Here is a 21,606-nt window from a genome sequence, read left to right on the forward strand (position 1 = left end):
ATTAGAAGGGGCACAGGCTCTGCTAAACTCAACCCTGGCAACACCCCAAGAACTCAACTGCTCAGGCTGTCGCTGTCCTTCAGAAGAAGGCACTTTTTGTTGTTTTGAAGGGTTGGCTGCAGCCAACCTGGCTAGCACAGAATCCTCAATGACAAGAACAGAGTGACACCAGCCAGTCCAACAGGCCCCACGATGGTCTGACAGCACTGCTTCCCCTCTGCTTCATCTCACAACTTTGGCATCTCCAGGTGTTCATCATCATCTGTTCACATCATGTTTCCAAAATCCTGTATCGTCAGTGTCCTCAGATCTGGTTATTTGTTCTTCTGGTTTCATTAGTACAAATGGAGCACATACAAAACTGGAAAAAAATAGCTCTAATACTTTAAACTCTGACAACTCCATAGGTTGATGCATTATTTGCTTGGCGGGGGGAGGAGGGGGGAAATTACAACATATACAAAAATGTATTTGATACAAAGAAGGGAAATGTAAAATAAAAAAAGTCAAAGGCACCAGCATAACTTCCAAAGCCCAAGTCAGAGCACAGATACAAGTTTGTGAACCACCCACTGCACCAAGCACGTTATCCCTCAAGCTTCTGGCCAGCAAGTCTAACAGGGAAAAAAAGAGTAGACAGGAAGACAGCTGGAATTTTTTCTTGCCCTGACTAGAACTGATCATTTGATCATAAATAAAGTATCTGACCCCAACCTACACATCCATAACCCACATCCAAAGACTTGACCGATCATTAAGGTTCTACAAAGAGGCCACATTTTTGATTTAAAAAAATGTCCACAGAGCATAGGTATGAGAAACAGCTGAATACTTCTCTTCCCCCTCTCTCTCTCTCTCTCTCTCCTTTTTCATCATAAAAAGTGAAAAGAATCTCCATACACTGTGATTCCTTAAGTAACCGAGTTGCTGATTCTACAGTACAGCAACAGCTAATCCAAAAAAGAAACGAGGGGCAAGATGTACCTTCACATTCGCCACACCTGCCGTGAATCTGGTCACTGGGAGCTTCCCACAGGGATTGTAGGTAGAGGGGAGGAAGAGGAGAGTCAAAGAGATCAGCAGGTAAAATTAGTACTGCTCTCTGAAAGCTTGAATCTGTCATTCAAGTATTGAAAGTACCCAGAGGGTACAACAGGAGCTGTTACAGCGAAGTCGTTAAAACCCCTTAAAGCCCCAGGCACAGCAAGTGGTATTTCTGGGCTGTCTGGGAAACAAAAAATCAGAATAAAAAAACCCCACAAAGGCCAATAATTCAGCCCTCAATTCCTTCTGGACCCCAGACAGGGATCTCTATAGAGTCGCCACAATGTACTTGGGTGTCTTCTGGATGAGAGTTTCTTCCCTTTTGCAGATGTTTCCCACCCCCACAAAAACCCCTTCCCTCCCCCCCCCAAGGTGTAACAATTTCATATATTATAAAGATTTGTAAAATACAAACAACAAAAAAGGAAGAAGGCTGTGGCAGGATGTTAGCGGTTACTCTTCATTGCTTCTTTGGCTGCCAGGATCAGTGGCGTCAAGCTGGACAGAGGTTTGGCCAGTTTCAAGAAAGGATGCTGCCAGGAAGACAGAAACATGAGGAATCAGTGAAAGACACACTTTTAAAAGTTTGATTTCCAGCAGGATTCATGTTTCCATGGAGCTAGGCAGCAATGACTCTGCATTTTAACTGTTCAATTGTGTCATGTGTTTCTCCTGATGGTTACAAGGACAGCACGATCCCAAGCCGGCTGAGACCACACTGCCTTGCCCAGTGGAGTTTCTCCTAGAATATCTCACTGGTTTTGGAAAAGGTGAGTATTGAAACTACACTTGCAATGAGCAAAACAAAGATCTAAACAAGAAATAATCAGAGAAAGGTAAGAAGTAGCAGCTGGCTTTACTGGGAAAGCCTCAACACCATCTGCCTCAGAGCTACTCCTTGATCTCCTCACGAATGGCATCAGCAATTCCCTCACACCTTCACACAATGCTGCCTACAAGCAGATCTCATGTAACAAACCAGCCTCTTCCCAGTGCACAGAAAGTATTTAAAATCAAAACTAAAAGGAGAAATGGTGTCACTGCTCCAGGTGCTCAGCTCGTAAGGCAGAACCCAGAGGGTAGAAAGGAAACTTTTCTTTTCAAGGCTTGAACACTGATGTCAAACCAGCAGATTATTTCATCAGGAGCTCTGAGGGGCACATTTGCAAGTGGAAGTATAAAAAGCAATGCATTTGCTATCAGTGGCCACCCTCTGAAAGGAGTTCCTAAACTCCTGGGCATTTTGGCAGTGGCAGAGTAAAATCACAGATTATGATGGAATAACTTTGGAGTATATTGTAAATCTTTTCTGCCAACTGCTCTCACTACAGTTCCCAGGAGAAAACACAAAAAAAAGAAGAAAGGATGCCAGTCTATGGTGTGGTTCATCACAGGCTGACCCGACTCTGCCTTCTGGACCTCACTGTGAGAAGCAGCAGAGTCTCACCTGTAGCAATTCTTTGGCTGATCCTCTTTTCTCCACATCCATCTCCAAACATCGGTTCAGGAAATCCCGGAATATTGGGGACAGTTTCTCGGGGTTCTGGAGTTCTGGTGTGCCATTAGTTGCTATCAAATATAAAGCCTGTAAAATGAAGAATAAGATGTAGCCAAAACCAAGCTTTAAAAAATGCCAAAGTGACCTGCCTTGTGGCAAGCCCTCAGATGAGAGGGCCCTGCAGCTACTTCTCCTCAACTTCAGAGATTAGAAATGTAAAAATGCCACAAATGTAGGCACTCATGACCTCTTCTTGCTAGTAGCAAAATAATGTTCAAGATCTTTTGGCAACAGGTACTGACCTTAGCAAAGAAAACATCAGTTTGTGACACAGCAGCACTTTCAACAATATCTTGGGTTTACTTTCCCCAGACTATCACAGAGGCCTGAGGTCAAAGTCCTGTGTTTTATTTACAGGCAGGCAAATCTTCTAAGTATCATCACAGAATCCCAGACTGGTTTAGGCTGAAATGGACCTTAAAGCCCAACTTGCTCCACTCCCTGCCTGGGGCAGGGACACCTTCCACTATCCCAGGTTATTCCAAGCCCTGTCCAACCTGGCCTTGGACACTTCCAGGGATGGGGAGTCAAGGTAAGGCTGACTGCAAATTCAAGACAGCTGTCTTCCTTTGGAGGAATTTTCTTGTACTGCCGAAGCTTGTTGGCTTTTTCATTTAATTTTCTTTTAAATGCAGATGCAATTAACGAACAAGTGGTGAACACCCAGTTCCAGCAACACCAGCAGCTTCTTACCCTCAGGGGGTTCTCGTTGAGGTATGGGGGCTCTCCTTCCACCATCTCAATAGCCATGATGCCCAGGGACCAGATGTCCACTTTGGGGCCGTAGGCTTTCCGTGTCACCACCTCGGGAGCCATCCAGTACGGAGTCCCCACCATGGTGCTGCGCTTGCTCTGCTCAGGGGTGATCTGGGCACAGAACCCAAAGTCAGCTGCAGAACAACACAAGTTTAACAGGTCAAACTGGTGCACACCAAGAAGTTTTTCTACAAGACTTTTCTATTGCTACACATACATTTCATTGAGAGGGGTTTTGGGAGCGGTTTCTTCTTTCCTCCCCCACTACATTCTCCATATTTAAAAAAGCCAACGTGCAATGAAAATACAAAACCTGAAGGTGCTTAAGCAGGGCAGAATTCCATGGAGTGAAGACAAGGCTTTTGTCCTCTGGAAACAAGAAATACCCTGCAGAAGAATGGTGTTTTGCCCAGTCAAGAGTTCTAGAATGGTAACAGCCAAAATAAGCAATCAGGCAGAACACAGGCAGAGTGTTCTGCATCTGGTGTGTTACACAGCCTGAATTAGAAGAAATCCATCCACACTCCATGGCCTCTGCCCTGCTAAACAGATTGTACTTGTGCAGCTACTGAGATCAACATTTCACAGCACTTTGGCCATCTATACAGGTACTACAGCTGACAGACACGGAAACAAGGCTCCAGGGAAGTGCAGTGCTACCCCACTCAGCAGCAGGAACCTGGACAAACAAACCTTTCCACAAGGTAACTACCAAAGAGAACAACCACACTCAAGAAAAGGAGAAAAGTCACCTATTCCTATAGCTTCAGGTGCAGCAGCAATGCATGTCCCATCATGTTACTTTATCCAGCTGCAGCACTCCCACTTCCCAGGCATGTAAAGCATCAATAAGAACACAGTTAAGGCAGGAGACAGATATTACCTTATCATTGACACTAAGTTAGAAAAAGAAAGAGAGAGAAAGAGAGAGGGAGAGAAGAGAGAGAGAAATTTAAATTCCAGGGCGATTTTGGAAGTGTTATGCCAAGCAGTGCTAAGGAAAGAGCCAAGTCATGGAAGTGCCAAGTTGTGCCAAGACCATTTAACACAGAACTAACCCACCCTGACAGTCAAAATGATGCCTTAAAAAAAACCAAACAACAAAACTAAACAGAAACCAACCCTATAGGAGTCACCAAGGTCCTCCTGCACTTTTTGGCCTTATCAAGGTGTCACAGCCACCTCCCAGCATGGCCCATTTCTGTGACCAGCCCAGGGAAGCAGCAGCATTGTGTTCTCCTGACCTTCCAGCCAGGCCTGCAGCACCAGCCACCAGCACAGAGGAAGAAGACAGGCAGGAGCACAGTTTCACCCACCAGCAGCATGTGTAGCTGCAGTGGTGACACCTGTCCTGCCACCAGACTCCCTCAGAGAAGAGCAAGAGTTCAAAAAGAAGGTACAGCTTCTCCCACCCTAAACTTCTGCTAAAGCACCATAACCACACAGCCCAGAATAGCTTGTTCAGCACTGATTACACCACCTCCCCTTCATACAGGGAATTTTTACAGCTGACTCCTGTCTCCTCCTGTGTCTCCTTCCTCCTCATCCTCCCCCAATGTGCTGGCATGATGATTTTGACTCAGCTACTAACTCTGTCCTTTGGCCACTTTGCTTTGACACCTCTTTTGCAATTTTGATCCTTCTCCAGCTAACTCTTCTCAGCCACATCCTCTGCTGTAACTGTTCACTTCTCTTCAGCCTCTGAATCCACAGCTTGTGCACAGACACATCACATCCTTAAAATAAAAATTCCCTATGCAAGCAAGCAGTGCATCCAACAATGCTGGCATGCGAATCAGGTTGCTGGTAATCTTTCTTCACACTCCATTTCATAAATAAAATGAGACTGCAAAGCATCTAGAATAAGAATATTGCTAAGACACATTTTCATGGCACTTCAAATTCCTACTGAAAACACTTTTTGCTTCACATCTTTTTGCCTTAACTCTTTGATTGTTATATGCTTTGTACATTCCTACATACAAGAAAAGCAGATAATGCACCTCTTTCTCAACAGTCCTGACAGCTACCAGTGCTTCCACATAATTTTTATTTACACACACCAGAAAGGATTTACTGTCCAAGCCCATGCATGCATAACCATTACCTGAAAAGCAAGCAGTTTGTTTTGTCATTATTATATTCATAAAAGTGTTACACTTCCAGTCCAAGAAAAGGTACAGGGTTAGACTAGATTGCAATAAATGACCAATAATGCCCAATTTTCTTGTTCATGAATGGGGCAAAGCATTAATATCAACTCCTGACATCCTAACAAAGTCACTGCAGTTTGCTGCAACTTTGCTCTTGCAATCATTCCCATTTTGCTTCACTGTCTGTGCCAGTTACTTCCTATTTACCAACGAATTCATGAGGCCACAGGTTTGCTTCATCATCCTTCTGGGCCAACACATTCACAGCCCCAGTCTGAGGGCCCTCATAGTATCAGCACCTGCTGTCTGACACATATTTTATAACAGAATTGGTTTCTATTACTCATAGTCAATAAAACCACCTTAAATTTCCCTGCTAATTCTCCTTCTACCAATTTACACACTCTGAGGCAGAGATTCCTGGAAAAGAGAAACAGCACATGAAACAATTGTTGGCTACTCACTTAATTTAACTGATCCATCCATTCCTAAGAGCACATTGTCACTCTTTATGTCCCTGTGGATCACCTGGTTGGCATGGAGGAACTCAAGCGCTTGCAAGCACTGGATAGGAGAGAACAAAACACCACTCAGCATCCAGGAACAGAACTGCTGTACATGAGCACAAATTCAAAGCCAAGTTCACACCCTCAGCCAGCTCTGAGTGCAAGAATAGAAAGGTATTATTGAAAATAACCAGCAGAGGAAGCTCTTGGGCTAAAAAAATACACTCTGGATTTCAGGAGCTCAAAAATTATTTCACAGTGGAGTTTCTCTATTTTAACAAATGAATCCTTTAAACTCCTCATCACCCAAGATGCTCTCAGAAATCCCTGATGTTAATTTTGGCACATTCCACAGATTCATAAAGGATTAAGTGAGAGCTTTTCAGGCTGAGGTCTCACCAAGAGGAATTGGTGAGGCTTCATGTCCAACATCCACACAGCTTCTACAGTGCAGGCTGTAAAACATCTTCATTCTGAAAGGCTCTAATATTGGTTTGCATTGTTTTCAGATGAAAACCTTTCACACTAAGTTGCTGCCCAAAACCATAATGAAATTTACTTTTGTTATTTGAGAATAAAAGGCAAAAGAACAAAAGCCAGATTTTTCTCTTTCCATCTAAGCAGAACATTTGCCATTTGCAGCTTGGCACAGATGTCCCCACTGAATTTTTTTTTTTTAAATCTTGGTTTGCTTTAGCAAAGTGACACTGATTTGCAAAACTAAATGTATCTAAAACACTGGGCAGCAGAGTTATGATGAAGTACAATAGTTCAGTATTTGATTTCTTCCTCAGAAAAGCTGATTAGTGTCACAGTAAATAGTTACTCTTTTGGTTCTCTGCTTCCAGCTCTGGTTTCTCTGGAAACCATTCCCTGTCCATACACGTTACTGTGCAAGTTTGCTTTCCCTCCCCTCCCTTGGGGTGAGTCACAAAACCTCTCGTCATGCTGATGGAGTCAGACGGGCTTTTTAAAAGCCTCCAGTTTCTCCTGCACAACAGATAACACAATTCTCCTCCTGCCATGATAAAATCAAGCCTGAGCTGGATACTGGCACTTGCTCAGGGCAGAAACCACTGATAAGATGTGGTATCAGCTGCTTTTAACACTTCCATATGAAATCTTACTGCAACCACCAAGTTATTCCATCTACAGTCTTCTGGAGCATTATTTTCCTGAGAAATCCATAAAGCTTAGCTGGCACAGAACTATGGATGCCACACACTATGGGAATGACTAAAGTGAGAAAGGGATAGTCTGCACTCAGTTCATCTTTATTTTAGTGTATGTTCAACATATTCCTGTTTCAGCAGATCCACTTTCAAACTGAGCAGACACCATTCCCCTTCTTCCTTCTGGAAAACACTTCAAAGCTTTCAGGAGTTTTTATTTTTCTTTCTCTTTTCTCCTTTCTACATTACCCATACATGAATATGCAGATTTTTCCTTAGTGCCTCTGAATGTTCTTTGTTAGTCCAAATTAAAAAAGCCACTCCTTCCAGCTGCTAAACTTCTCTATTGCTCCTCCCTGAACTTTATTCACATTATTCTGGTAATAATAGTCCACATTATTCATATCTTTTTGTTAACACTGTCAGCAGGACGAGGCACCCCAGGTACCAAACCCACAGACTTTATTTGCTCCATCACCAAACATTCTCAAAAACCACTGTAGCTCTTTTGTCTCACAACTTGCAAAGCCCCAGTTTTCTGAGTTAACCTAATTTTGTTATTTTCTGCAATTTTGATTTCTGCTCATGGCACCATTCATTCTTTACTCAACAGTAACGAATGAACATTCTTTACTCAACATTCTTCACTTCAGCAGCAATTGTGGCAATTAGTGCTAACCTGAGCATGCCACAAAAATCAGGGGAATAGGGAGCACCTTCATTCCTCAAACCCAGCCCCTCACACTCACCTCTCTGCACACAGCAGCAATCTGTGCTTCATCCATACATGTCTCTGTGACCACATCTGTTAGAGAGCCTCCAGCCAGGTACTCCATCACCACAAACAATTCATCCCCTACGAGGTAACTACAAAGAGAAAACCAAAAGCATGTCCCTGTGCCATCAGGGTGACACTCTACAGAGAGCCTCACCTGCTTCCAAGACCCCCAGGTAGAGGAAGAGCAGGTCTGAGCAGGGATAACCCCCTTGGGATGAGGAATCAGCCAGCTGGCTGCAATTACCTGTCCAGGAAGTTGACTATGTTGGGGTTCTTTAGCTCCTTCATTACCAAGATCTCATTAATTATCAGCTCCTTCTTGGGCTGTTTCTGCAAATTGATCTGTTTAATAGCTACCTGAATAGGGCAAAATAAAAATAAAACAGCAATCTCAAACCTCTGTACTCAAACCTTTCAGTCACACTTAATACAGTGAAAAGGCAGAAGGAATCCTGTAACTGGATTAAAGGAATTTAGAACAGTTTGTGGCTGGCAAGTTGTTAATTTATCAGCATATAACTTAAAAGAATTCAGCTTGATCAGCACACAACTTGCACCCATGGCCAACATCATCCTCTTGCAGCTGAAAGGATCCACAAACAGTGAGAAAGGCCAGACCAAACAGCAAAGGGCATTCAGAAGACAGAAGGGTATTCACTCAATTCCATATCAACAGGCCTGAAGCAGAAGAGAATCCTGTAGCACTCAAAGAGAAAATTTGAGCCCACTAATGCAAGGTGAAGCAATTTGTTGTTCTTTATTCTGACCAAACTGGTGTTTGGGTATAAGGAATGCTGGGAGGCAGAGGAAATTCCTCTCAAAGCCATTAATGAACTACCCAAGACAGAAAAGGGAAGATAAAGGCCCACCTCGTCCAGGAAATAAATAACAAGGACAAGCACTAGAGAGTTTACAATGGAGAAGAATCATCCCAGCTCTGTTAACTCCAACACTCTGAGGAGGCAGTTTGGAGTTCTGCAAGACAACTTGGGCTGACTCCAAAACCAAACATAAGAACCAACATAACCCTGTAAAAATGATTGTTGTTATATTGCCAAGGACATTAAAGGAAGAAATTCTCATCATTCTGCAGCACAGAGTGATAAAATAACCATGACTGGAGGTGGAGCAGGGTCTTGTGGGATTTTGGAATGGAGACCTCAATAGCAGATATTCCACAACCTCTCTTGAGCTCCTGTGCCATGCCAAGTCATTCTGTCTGAGAGGGAAATAATTCTAATATCTAACTAGAATTTCCCTTATGGCAATTTTTGTCTGTTCCCTCCTGTCCTGTCACTGTGTAGCTCTAAGACGAGTGTTCCTCTTACTGAACAAACCTAACTCTGTCCTCAGGCATTAAGCAGAGGAAATCTGAGCACTGCATGAAGGCTGCAAGCCATCAACTGCCTGGAAAAGTGCAGAGCAGGGCAAAGAAAGGCCCTGGACCCCAAAATTCACTCTACAATCAGTAAGAGGACATGAAATACTGCAGTGTGTAGAGAGCAAATTAAGAGACACTGAGGTGATGGCAAGGCTCATGTTGCATCAAGATGTATTCCTCCACTGCAGGACTGCTGAATGTGGTTACTGCTGAAAGGACATTTACTTATCAGTGACCTAAAGAATGCCTGCTTGGGGATATTTAAAGGAAAATTTAGGAAAGAATTTAAATAAAAACACTGAAAGAAAATGAAGGAAATCTGAAGTTAAACAAAGCCAAATAATTCCTAAATTCTTAGTCCCAAAAGCCCTCTGTCTCCCGAGGTATGGCCAGTGGGTGACAAACATGCAGAGTATTCCTGATGCCACCAATTCCACTGGAGAAACCAAGGGATAAAAGCAAAGAGCAGGATATGGAGAAGACATTCTGAGGGCATCACATGAGACAAGCTGCTTCCCTAGAGACAGCCACAGCCAAGTGTGCAAAGACTAAACAAAATTTTATTTCTGAAAACATAACACAACAATGCATGCAATTCTTGAAGGATAAACCATTTTACAAACTCACTTCTGGAACATCTCACTCTCTCTGCTTTTCATTGGAAAGACAAATCTCTGTTTTTAGCTTTCACCATCTGATTACTATAGAACAAGGCACATTGTTAAAACTGACTATGACAAACAGATCTGAGAGGTGATAGCAACAATGGGAGCCGCTGAAGGAAATCACTCAAATCATTCTGGCCACCTACAGAAGAACATTTAAACAAAAAATGAACACAGCAATCTTACCTCCTGCCCTGTTGCCACATCAATAGCTGTGAAAACTGTACCTGAAGCCCTGTGAAGAGAAAGAAAAATGTTACAGCAAGTTGCATGTCCCTGTGTAACAAACACACACATGAACAGCCAAGTCAAAAACACAAAATTGTTTCAGTTTTCAATTCAAAATTTCCACCACTTTTCCAGTGATGCCTTCACTGTTTCTTTACTTTACTTTTGCTGCCCAGAGAGGTCACAGCTGCCTCATCCCTGGAAGTGTCCAAGGCCAGGCTGGACAGGGTTTGGAGCAACCTGGGATACTGGAAGGTGTCCCTGCCCATGGCAGGGAGTGGAACTTTAAGGGATGGGCTCTAAGGTCTCTTCCCACCCTAACTAGAGTGGGATTCTGAGATTTATCACTGCTGAATGCAGCCAACATCTCTGCCTGCACAGGCAGTGGTGTGAGGCAGAGAACAGCACCCTGCTGCTAACACTGGCTCACTGGGGATAAAAGTTGGGGTCAATACTTACCCCTGCCCAATTTTTTCATATCTGGTGTATTTCTTCTTGGGATCTCCTATGCTTACAATAGTGCCTGAAAAAAAAACAATCAAAATTCAGTCCAATCTCACTGCCCCTCAACAGCAGGGCTGGCCTGACCAAGATACACACAAGAGTGGCTCAGCTCAAGTAGCAAAGCTGCTGCATCAACAGCCAAAGCTTCAGGGGAGCATTAACACAGTGAAAAATCATCACCAAGATGATTATGGAACAAGCAACAGCAGAAACTATTTTGTTACTATGGTTTGATTGTTGTGACACTGTGATGTGCATGTATGATACAATCCCAAACCTGTTCTGTCCTTAATTTCCACCCCACAGGGCTCCAAGCATTACAAACCCTCCAAGCCAGCGCTGCTGCACACAAAGCCACCCAAGCACTGCACACAAAGCAAGGCTGAGGCCAAAACTCTCCCACTGCTCCCCTGCTTATCTGAAATGAAGGCACCTACGTAGTTTTTCCATGATATCTTCATCTGACATCTTGGTTTTCTTTTTCTGTTTGTCCCCTGCTTTGGAGGCGCTGTCGGCGCAGGTGTCACCGGCCGGGGCAGGGATGGGGTCAATGACAGAGCGGGTGTAAATCTGCAAGGGACACCAGAGACCTGAGCAGCTGCTCTGCCACCACTCACCTGCAGCTGAAACCCACCACAGCCCTCAAAGATCCCCAAGCAACATTTTATAACAGGTAGGAGGCAGAAATTAGAGCTGAGACACATTAAAGCTCCATAAAACAAGATGCTGGCAACATTACTGACCCCTCAAAGAGATCCAGGCATCTCCTGAACAGAGAGGATGCCAGGAGCTTCCACAGTGGGTTCCTCAGATTTTTATCTGCTTATTCTTTATAACCCATACCAGTTAACAGAGCAGAAATCACTATTTAATAGTGAGATCAACCTCTACTAAGATCTGAAGGAAAAAGATACTTGATTGCGATGAAAAGAAGGATAAGATTCTCAAATATTTCCCAATTGTCCCCAATTTAAGGTTTTTTTAAGGGATTTAATTTCTTGGAGCTTTATTTAACTTCCTCCTGAGCTGTACACAGATATACACAGCTACTCCAGAAATATCCAGCTCTGGATCTCTCACCTTTTATATGTCTAAATCCCAAGAGTAGGAAATTATAAAGCAATATTCCCTAGACAAATAAACATAATTCACATTTGCACTCCTGGGAAAAGTGGGCAGCGGAGAGGCAAAATGAACAGCTCCCACAGCCAAAAGAAGGAGCTTGACTAAGTGGGACCCCTGGGACACCATTACCAAGGTGTGCAGATGAGGGGCTGCCCTAAAACTTAATTAACATCTTCTCTAGCATTTCACTGTTCCTGTAGTGCTGATGGCTTTGTGAGGGAAATAAGCTTTCAAATCTAAAATTTGCATTGGTTGGGGTTTAGGTGGTGTACCTGGAGGGGCTACCACGCTGCAACCCAATCAAATAAAGGAAAGCAAATACATTACACCTTTATCACTGTGCTGCAGAAAGTTACACAAATGGCCTACAGGTTTTATTTAGGAATAAGAATCCTCCTCCTCCTCCTTCTCCTCACATCTTGAGTTGAAGGATAAGCGTAACTGGATGTCTTCAACACAAGCTAACAAACAAATCGACAAATTTCAATGATCTGAGAGGTTTTTTCCAACCTAAATGATCCTATGATTCTATTAACTACAGGACTTCTAATCCAACTGATACTCAGAAATTAGGTATTTTCTTAGCAAATTCAAAAAACAGAACTTTCCCCTAAAAACTAACAGCACCTTATTGCCCAAATAAAACACTTTCCTAAAAAGCAGAAGTTCTGCAATGCTGAGAAATGCAGGTCTGTCAGTTTTACAGCTGCTCACCGATTTTGTGTGATCTGGCCGTGGAGCAATCACAGGAGGAGGAGCCTCTTCATCATCCTCATCATCATCTGCCACAGCTGTTGATGGTTCTGAACCTTTGGCATTGGTCTACATTTTTACCAAAGTTTAAAAAAAGATAAATGAATTCTCTCCCACAGTATTAAAGATTTTACTTTTTTTTCTTCACATTAAAAGAAAATAATTCTTACCTATGTCAAAAGAAAATAACTTAAACCACTCAGTCTATCCTTCAGTTATTACATTTTATTATCTGACTCAAACACTTGCTGCAGTAAAATATGTGACTGACCACCCAAATTTAAGTTTCTATTCCACAAAAAAAATTCTTAATTTTTATACTTTTAATCTTTACACAATTTAATACTTCAAGATTCAGGATATTACAAGTACAGAAAACCTGAACTTGTATGCACCACAAAATATCCAAATAACAGTAAACACACTCACCGTTGGTGCTCCTGAAGGGAAACCATCTTTTTCTAAACAGGACAAATAGCAGAATACATAAAATCATCAGAAAAGAAGTAATAAAAAGCAAACTTTGTCAAGTACAGGGTAAGAGTATTACAAAGCTTTATTACTAAGCTACTTTTGGAAAGAATTTGGAAGAAAGGTTGTAAAACTGCACCTGTTTATGGGACAGTCCTTCTCTCAGCCCCCCATGCAGGAGTCACAAATTATTCTGCACTGCTGATGTCACCAGCTGGTGACATCAAGTTCAGAGCCAGCTGTGAGGAGCAAGGCCTCCAGCACAAAACCAGTTCATCCCAGTCCCAGAGCCCCAGCTTGATAAACACAGCCCATTCAAGCTCATTTTGGCTGCTCTTCTGAATGATGCAGTTCCCTTTCTTCCCCTCTCCACTTAAAACAGGAAATTAACTGGACAACGCCAGTTTCCAGTCAGTTTTAAATCCATCTTTGTATATCTGTGCCTCATTGAAATGCACCTTGATTTTAGCACTTGAACCTGATTTATCACTCTGACATAGAGGAAGACAGTGCTCCAAATTCCCAACTCCAGTGTCTTGCACACTAGGCTCTCACCTGGAGCAGAAAAACTCAGATATTTCTGTTTTGCTGTGTCTTTGGAGTCATAGAATTTCAGCACATCTAGTACCGCCTGGGGGTTTTTCTTCTGTTCTAGCTTGGTGATATTTGAGGTCTGCAGCAGCCTAGCCCATTGTTCTGGCATTCCCTGAAAAATATAGGGGATTTAAGGCATCCTTTTTGTATTTTAAAGGTTTTTTGAAAGCAAAACAAATTTCTTCCCTCTATAAAAGCATAACGTGCACAGCCTTAAGCACATGAGTAGGATGGGGAGCCAAAGGTGGAAATACAGATCACAGGACACAATTCCTCCAGGTATGCTGGGCCAGATGTGAGGAGTGGGAACACAGAAACACTCAGCAGATCCAGTGTTACCCAGTAAATAAAGCAAACTGAAGAGGGTTTGTCAGGGAGGGCTCTCCCAGGTGCCACTGGCATTGCAGAAGCACTAACAGGTCACAGTGTGCTGTGCAAGCACAAAGGAAAAACAGCTCCTTGGTAAAAACAAAGACTAAATTGCACTTTATTCTAAAGCTCTGCCTTGGCTTCACTGCAGCACTGACCCATGGTGTTCCCTGAGCTGCTCCAAGGCAGGAATACTCACAGTGAACTCTCCAGTGACAGCATCAAAGCCAACATGGATGGTGTGTTCAAAATCTGATGGTGGGGAGATTTCTGGCCTTTCCTTTTCCTTCTTCTTGCTTCCTGAAAAAGACATTCAAAGATCTCAATGTTAGAAAGAAACTCTTCCCTGTGAGGATGAGGAGGCCCTGGCATAGCTGTGGATCCCTGGAAGTGTCCAAGGCCAAACTGGACAGGGCTTGATGCCACCTGAGATGGTGGAAGGTGTCCCTGCCCATGACAGGGGTGGAACTGGATGAGTTTTCATTCCCTTCCAACCCAAACTGTGCTAGGATTCTGTAATTCCTTGTTCCATTCAAATAATGTATACTCTGGCAGTAAGAAAATAAGAGATTAAGAGCACCTGAGTGCTCAGTTGAGCACATGAAATCTAAACATATTAAATGTTTACAATGCAAAAAAGGACATTTTAATATAGATTAAGAACAGCAGAAAAGACAACTTCAGTTCAACCTCAAGTTCACCCTAAAGACACTTAAAACTCAGTTGCCTCACTACTTCAATTCAAGGTAATTAATGCAAACTAAGACTTCCTGCGATGAAGATAAGAGTTTATAGCCTCAGAGCAATTACCTAATTTAAATTAAAGGTGGGGGAAGCATAATAAGTACCAGAAGCAGGAACAAATAATTAGAAGGACCACATGCACAATCCAACGTAGAGTCAATTGAATTTATAAGATATTTTCTAACACCTCAGGCTTTGGATTTTTGTTTGTTTGTTTTGGGAGTTTTCAGGGTGTGGCTCAGGAGGGAGGGGGGTTTATTTTAATTTAATTTTTCTGCTTTGTTTCTAAATTCACCTTAAAAGTCCTGTTGTTTGAGTATAGAAAAAGCAGGTAAAGCAGCACTCTCTTGGTTACTAGACAGCAGGCAAAGCTGGTGCTGCTCAGAGGCAGGAATCCATGTGAAATCCCCTCCTGCTGGGAAGGGAAGCACGGGGAGTGAGGACAATACTCAGAATGAAAAGCCATGTGGGCTGCTGGAGCTGAACAATGCCGTGGAAAGACACGGCTGTTATAAACAGGATATCTTTAATATGGCTGCACAGGGCAGAGCCAAAAAGCAAACAGGCTGTCAGATGTTTCATTAACACACAGGAGAAACTCACTGCTGTGAGAAGCAAGGGAAGCACCATTTCTGATCTATTTCTTGCAGGTTTTTATGTGGAAGCAAAGGAGAATAATATAAATATAAATATATATATATAAAGTTGTATTTCTCAGGAAGGCTCCTGTTTGGGAGCACTTGACATGCAGTGAACAGGAGCTGGTGCTCAAACCCTTCAGCATGTGCTGGGTAAATAAACCCACTCCTTCCAAAAATACACAGATCCCATGAGTAGGCAAGGCAAGGAGACTGAAAGCCATTGCTCTGCCCACAGGAACAGCAGAGCAGCACTTCAAACAAACAGCCCCAGCCAGAGGCAAGCCCGGTGAGTCATGTGCTGGCAGGACATCCTCAGCTCTGAGAACAAGGCCATGGTGAGGCCACGCTGCCTCCCAGCCCTGAGATTGAAACAGGAATCCCTCCAGTGCAGGGCAATGCTCCTTCCCAACTGCACAGGGTGAGCCACAAAGAGCAAAGTCTGTAAGCAGAACATGAGAAGCTACCACGGGTTGGCGGCTGCACCCCAAAAGAGACTCCAGCCCACTGAGGGTGCTGAATGTGGCAGGTCTGGGTGCTGTGCAGTGCAGAAGTTCTGCCTTAGCCCTTCAATCCTGCAGAAATGGGTGTTTGATCATTTTGTTATTGGTCATGGCATCCAGAATTTGGCCCTGTGCAGACACACAGGTCCTTTGGAAGGATTTGGTGAGCTGGAAAAAGGCTCTGTCTGATTAAGAAGGTGCCCCAAATACAAGCAGACTCTTCCCCAAGTGAAGCCACAGGCTTCAAATTTGGCCCTTGGCCCTGCAGACACACACAGGTCCTTTGGAAGGATTTGGTGAGCTGAAGAAAGGCTCTGTCTGATTAAGAAGCTGCCTCAAATACAAGCAGACTCTTCCCCAAGTGAAGCCACAGGCACTCAGCAAGGTGTCAGCCTCAGTACTTCCCAGGGCAAAACCATCCTCAGGCTGCCCTTGCTTCCCACCAACCAAATTCCATACAGAATTCAAGAAGCACAGCTGTTTCCCAACAGCTGGAGGCAGCAGGCAGCTGATTCCAGATGTGCACCTGGAGCTGCTGAGCTCCAGCTGAAACCACACCGAAATGTGCCCCCAAACACGTGATGTGCAGGATCTGGGTGATGCCCTCAGCACCTCCTTCAGTGCTTTCTGCTCAAAGACAAACATTTCTGGTTTTGGGGTCTATTTTAAAGCTTTCCAAAACCACACAGAGGTTCCTTTCACTTCAGAAGTCAGGCCAAGAAAATTCATGGCAATAAAGTGCTCTAGTAAGAAGATGACTATCACTTCATTTATCCTAAACAATGGAACCAGGGGGGAAAAAAATCTTCCATGACTGGTGATTAAATAATCCCTTCAAACCCTTAGGATTATTTCAGCACAGAACTAGCTCAGACTTGGGACAGAAACTGTGTAATTGCTAAATCATTTCATCTGCAAGTCCCCCAAAGCACAAGAACCTCCCAAGAGAGGATCCAGGAGCAGATGAGGCTGGCCAGGAGGGACCTTGCAAAATCATATGGACAGAGATGTGCAGACAAAGCCAAACAACATTCCTGGTTAATGGCAAGGATTTTTTCATTTTCTGAAAAGGAAAACTGAACATTTCTGGAGAGATTTGTTAAACTTTGACAATGCCTGGAAACATTTTTCCCATGACAAAATTTCTACCCCAGGTTGACAGATTATTTTGCATCCAGTCCCAATGTATTTTTTAAATCTGAGCATAAAGTTAATATTTCTGCAAAGCTTCCCAGCAGCTGAATTTAAAGAAAAGAAGTATTTAAATGGGCATTTCTGGGGAGGGTGTGTCCCAGCCATGCTAATGAACAAAACAACTAACATCTGACCATTGTGTGAGTGCCAGAAAGACACTGTGCCCACTTCTGTTCTGCTCACACTCAACAGCCAGTTTTGCAGACTTGAGGGCCAAAATCCTTCTTTGGATATTTATCTTAGCCTTGCTGCAGGTCATGCAATAGACAAGTTTCTTCCAAATTAAAAAGATACAACTTCCAGATAGTTTCTCTAATTTGGGTAATTCAATTTTCATTTTTCCTAATATCTTGCCATGCAGGAAAGCCTGCTTTTCTTTCAGGAGGACATTAGCTGAATTACTTTTTAACATCTAGAAAACACAAACTGACACTCATTTCCTCTAAAATGTAGTTTTCTCTGCAGAAATCTTTTCTCCTACTTTCAGTTTGCAACACAAAGTATCAGAAGGTAGATGCTAAATAAATATGCAGATTAATGTGCCTAAACTTGGTACTTGTCAATATCTAGAGTGGTCTGAATAATCATCAAAGGACTCCAAAGCAACTTTAGATGAGCCAATACAACTTTAGATAATTCTTCAATCACTTCCCCATTCCAGCAATGAACAAATCCACCATCTAAATGAAAAGAGAAAAAAAAGTGCCATGGAATGACTAAAAGCTCTCACTTGCATTCATAATTCATTTGTTACTAATTCAGAGCAAGGAAAACCTTCCTTAACGTGGGATTTATGTTCTACTTCATTATGTTCTACTTCATCCCTGTCTGTAAAAGGGCTCAAATGCTCTGATGAGCCACCAATGCAACAGCATAAAGAAAGACAAGTGCCATCCTAGCTCCTAAACTCCTAATCTTTCCTGAAGATGGACAGATTTGATCCTTTCACAAGATTTCCTTGCCGTATTTCCTTGTGGGACCAACAAGAACATGGTCAAACACCCATTTCTGCAGGACTGAAGGGCTAAGGCAGAACCTGCTCCAGACACAGAGCACTGCACTGACCTGACAAGACCCAGACCTGCCACCTTCAGCACCCAAATTCAGCATCCCAAGGGCTGCAGTCTCTCTTGGGGTGCTGCCACCAACCTGTGGTAGCTTCTCATGCTCTCCTTGCAGACTTTGTACTTTGGGGCTCACCCATGTCAGTAGAAAGACCACCACTGCTACAGCCACGGACAGGCTATTTCACAATAAATGAAATAAATATTCTCCCTCCAGAAGCTACACTGGCCAAATCCTTCCATCCTCCAAAAAAGGAAACACACCTTCTACTGCTGAGAGCAGAAAGCCAGGCCTTGGGAACAGAGGGAAACCTGTCTCTCTGGGTTTGATCTCCAGGGAGAGGCAGGCTGCAGAGCTGCTCACACAGCTGAGAGAGAGTGAAAACCAGCCCTGGGGAAAACACTCAGCCAAGAGAATAATCAACCAGAGGAGCAGAATCTCTTCAAACAACCAAACTTGTGTCAGCATGACTGAACCAGTCCTGCCCAGCACACCAGCAGAGAGGCACAAGGAGCCAAGAGCACAGAAGGCATCAAGAGCAGCAGGGTTCTCTCCAAGGTGCATATTAAAAGTCATGTTAACCAGCAGATTAATAAAATGCTTAGCAGATTTAGGTCAGGCTTAAGTCTCTGTGCAGTTTTATCATCTCAGTTAGAAGTGTTTCTATCTATGCACTGTTTTATTGTACACGGACACACATTCTGGAGAGCCAGGATAAAGACCTCTACATGCACTTCCCATACAGAAAAGAGGACAAATAACACACAAATACAGTCTAGTATTCATTATAGCAACTTTTTTTCTCAGAAATAATCTTTTTTATAACAATCCAGGTTTATCTCCACTAGTAATCAATCCTAACAGTGCAGTTCCACAGACAAAAATATGTAATTTCCCTGAGTTTTCTTTCATGCAACTGCACCTTCAGCACTACTTCTTTACTGACTTTTTTTCCTCCTCAAGGTGCCACATAAATGACCAGCAACATGAATTAACTTCCAAAGCAGCTGGGTGCTCAGTTTGAATCAGAAATCTGCATCTAAGTACCATGATCCCCAGGAATGCCAAACATTGATTAGGGCTGTTTGGAAATGCATTACAAACAGGGGCTGCTTTTCCAATCCCCTTGGACAGGCTGGACTCTGACATCTAAAGCACCACCAAAACTTACAAGGAGAGTAAAGAATAAAAATAGGAGTGGGAAAAGGAGGCATCTCACCTTTTTCATTATAGAATATGGAGATGATTTTATGCCTGGGTTTCCTCTCTTCTGGGACAGAGGGCAGGGGTTTAAAGCTGTTGTTGGTTGGTAACTGGTCTTTGCCCCCTGCACTGAAGATAGTGCTGCTCATGCGGACAGGAGGGGCAGGGGGCTTGTCTTCCAGCTCTCCGTTGTCAGACATGGCTCTCAATAGCTAGGGGAAGCCCTGGAAGAGAAAAAAAAATGGGATTTGAACACAGGAAAAGAGCATGGAGTACATGAATGTACCATTCCTTCTGCTGGCACAGGGGAAGGAGGCGTGAATTCAACTCTGAGGAACGCAGACACTGCCGCCTCCACCAAAGGAAGCAAATCCCTTCCTCATTCCCACTTCTGGGCCACCCATTCATTTGTGCCAGCAGCAGCATTTGTGGGATGGAGCCACAAACATTTCCAGTGATAAAAGTAACCCAGACCAAATGAACAACTCCAAATCTGGTTCTGTTCACACAAAGTACAGCATCCTTTGGGGGTAGCTCTAGTCCAAAAAGCTTCATGCTCTAGTACCAAACAGCTTTGAAAAAGCCTTCCCTTCTTGTCATTTATCAGACAAAGGAACAGATTATGTTTGTAAGTCATAATTCAGGTCACTATCCACATTAAGTGGCACTCAAAACATCTCTACCCAAGTCACACAGCCTACATTAAAAAGCTCAGCACTGAGATCCACAGGACCCACTTCTGAATGAGGCTTGCTTTGCTTCCCCACTCGGTGCCAAACTTCTTCCACGTGCAGAAAATAACACATAGTATCACCACAATCCCCTGAATCCTCAACAAAAACATGAGTGAGAACACGGACAAACAGCTGCTGGAGCTGCAACCACAGCACAATAAAACATCTACGTGACACATTCCCCATTCAGAAAGATCTCTGCTAACATTTCCTCCCTCCTTGGAGTATTTCAGGGATTTTTGTTCTGATCACCAGGAAACAGGCAGCCTGTGTGCTACAGAGTAAAGAGCACAAAGAAAGATGTACAGAAAATACTTCTCAATGATAGGTAACAAACAGTAACAAATGTACCCTCAGTTCCTCTGTTCCCTCAAATGACAAGCTACCTCTTTGGGACAGGAGCCAACACATCTTTGTGTTGACTTCCTTCTCTCACAACAGTTGGAGAGGGAAATGGGAATTTCATTGGGAAATGAATGGCCTCCTGGTGCCCACCAGCTTCCCCATCACATCTCAAGGCATGACTCACATGATCAGTGCCATTCACGAGAGCCACAGCAAGGCAGTGCCATCCCCTGTCAGTTACTGTGCTCCAAACAGCACAACACCTGCATCCTGCCCAGCAGCACAGCTAAAACAACGTGGGCTGTCATTCCCTGCCATTTCACAGGCTGGCTGAATGCTGCCAAACCCCAACAGAGACACACAAGTCAGGCCAGCAGCCTGGACTGGAGCAGCACTCTGGTTTATGTTGTGAAGCTCAAGGAGATTAACGATAATTATTCCCATAAATGACCATGAAAGAATGTAATTTTTGTAATGTATCATCAGAGGCACAAGCAGCACAAGTTCTGGCAGAACAGCAGAAACTGGACATGTGCTGGTTGCTCCACGGCTTGGAGGGCAGCAGGAAGAGCACTCCAAGCTGTGCAGCACCCACCTGCACAGCCCTGCCTTGGAGCCTTCTCTGCTGATGGATTATAAACAGACCTGCCACCTGAACGTGGCTGCAGGGATGCACCTGTGAACCAGGCACAGCTGGCCTGCAAGCAAAGCTGAGTTAATAGAAGAAATAACAATTAATGATTTTCAAGTGTATCCACAGCAAAGAAGAAGACAAGGCTGTCAGCATGGAAACAGATTAGAAAAAATACATGAAAAATTTTGTAAGCTAGACTACGTGCCTAAGTAGATGTGTACAGGTGTCTTATTAAATTTCTGTCAAACTTTTGCCAACTATATTGATGCAAATTGCTTTATACCAATAAATATAATAAGTTATTGTGATGTAGTTAATGACTTAAGATCACACTTTATTTATTAAGAGTATATAAGCTAAAGAACACACAGAATAAAAAACCTTTTTCTTCTTAAACCCTGACCACGTGTGTGTGGCACATCCAACCTAACAGTAACACCACCACTCTTCCAAATCAACTTACTGATTGCTATTTCAGGTGTTGCAAGC

The 21,606-nt window shown here is 43.4% G+C and overlaps 1 protein-coding gene across 1 annotated transcript in view; it reads right to left on the minus strand.

Moving 5' to 3' along the window:
* Nucleotides 1–1,416: 1,416 nt before the first annotated feature.
* Nucleotides 1,417–21,606, minus strand: part of PAK2 (p21 (RAC1) activated kinase 2) — a 39,809-nt gene continuing 19,619 nt past the window's right edge. Inside the window, exons 2-15 of the mRNA XM_059479143.1 lie at nucleotides 19,421–19,628; nucleotides 14,257–14,357; nucleotides 13,650–13,800; nucleotides 13,053–13,084; nucleotides 12,585–12,692; nucleotides 11,183–11,315; nucleotides 10,701–10,764; nucleotides 10,200–10,248; nucleotides 8,212–8,324; nucleotides 7,939–8,056; nucleotides 5,976–6,075; nucleotides 3,296–3,492; nucleotides 2,492–2,629; nucleotides 1,417–1,577 (exon numbers count right to left, since the gene is read on the minus strand). Coding sequence (XP_059335126.1) covers nucleotides 1,491–1,577; nucleotides 2,492–2,629; nucleotides 3,296–3,492; nucleotides 5,976–6,075; nucleotides 7,939–8,056; nucleotides 8,212–8,324; nucleotides 10,200–10,248; nucleotides 10,701–10,764; nucleotides 11,183–11,315; nucleotides 12,585–12,692; nucleotides 13,053–13,084; nucleotides 13,650–13,800; nucleotides 14,257–14,357; nucleotides 19,421–19,604 — 1,575 coding nt within the window. The 5' untranslated portion in view covers nucleotides 19,605–19,628 and the 3' untranslated portion in view covers nucleotides 1,417–1,490. The remainder of the gene's footprint in view (nucleotides 1,578–2,491; nucleotides 2,630–3,295; nucleotides 3,493–5,975; nucleotides 6,076–7,938; nucleotides 8,057–8,211; nucleotides 8,325–10,199; nucleotides 10,249–10,700; nucleotides 10,765–11,182; nucleotides 11,316–12,584; nucleotides 12,693–13,052; nucleotides 13,085–13,649; nucleotides 13,801–14,256; nucleotides 14,358–19,420; nucleotides 19,629–21,606) is intronic.

This window comes from Ammospiza nelsoni, chromosome 10 (genome assembly GCF_027579445.1).
Source record: "Ammospiza nelsoni isolate bAmmNel1 chromosome 10, bAmmNel1.pri, whole genome shotgun sequence".
NCBI lineage: Eukaryota > Metazoa > Chordata > Aves > Passeriformes > Passerellidae > Ammospiza > Ammospiza nelsoni.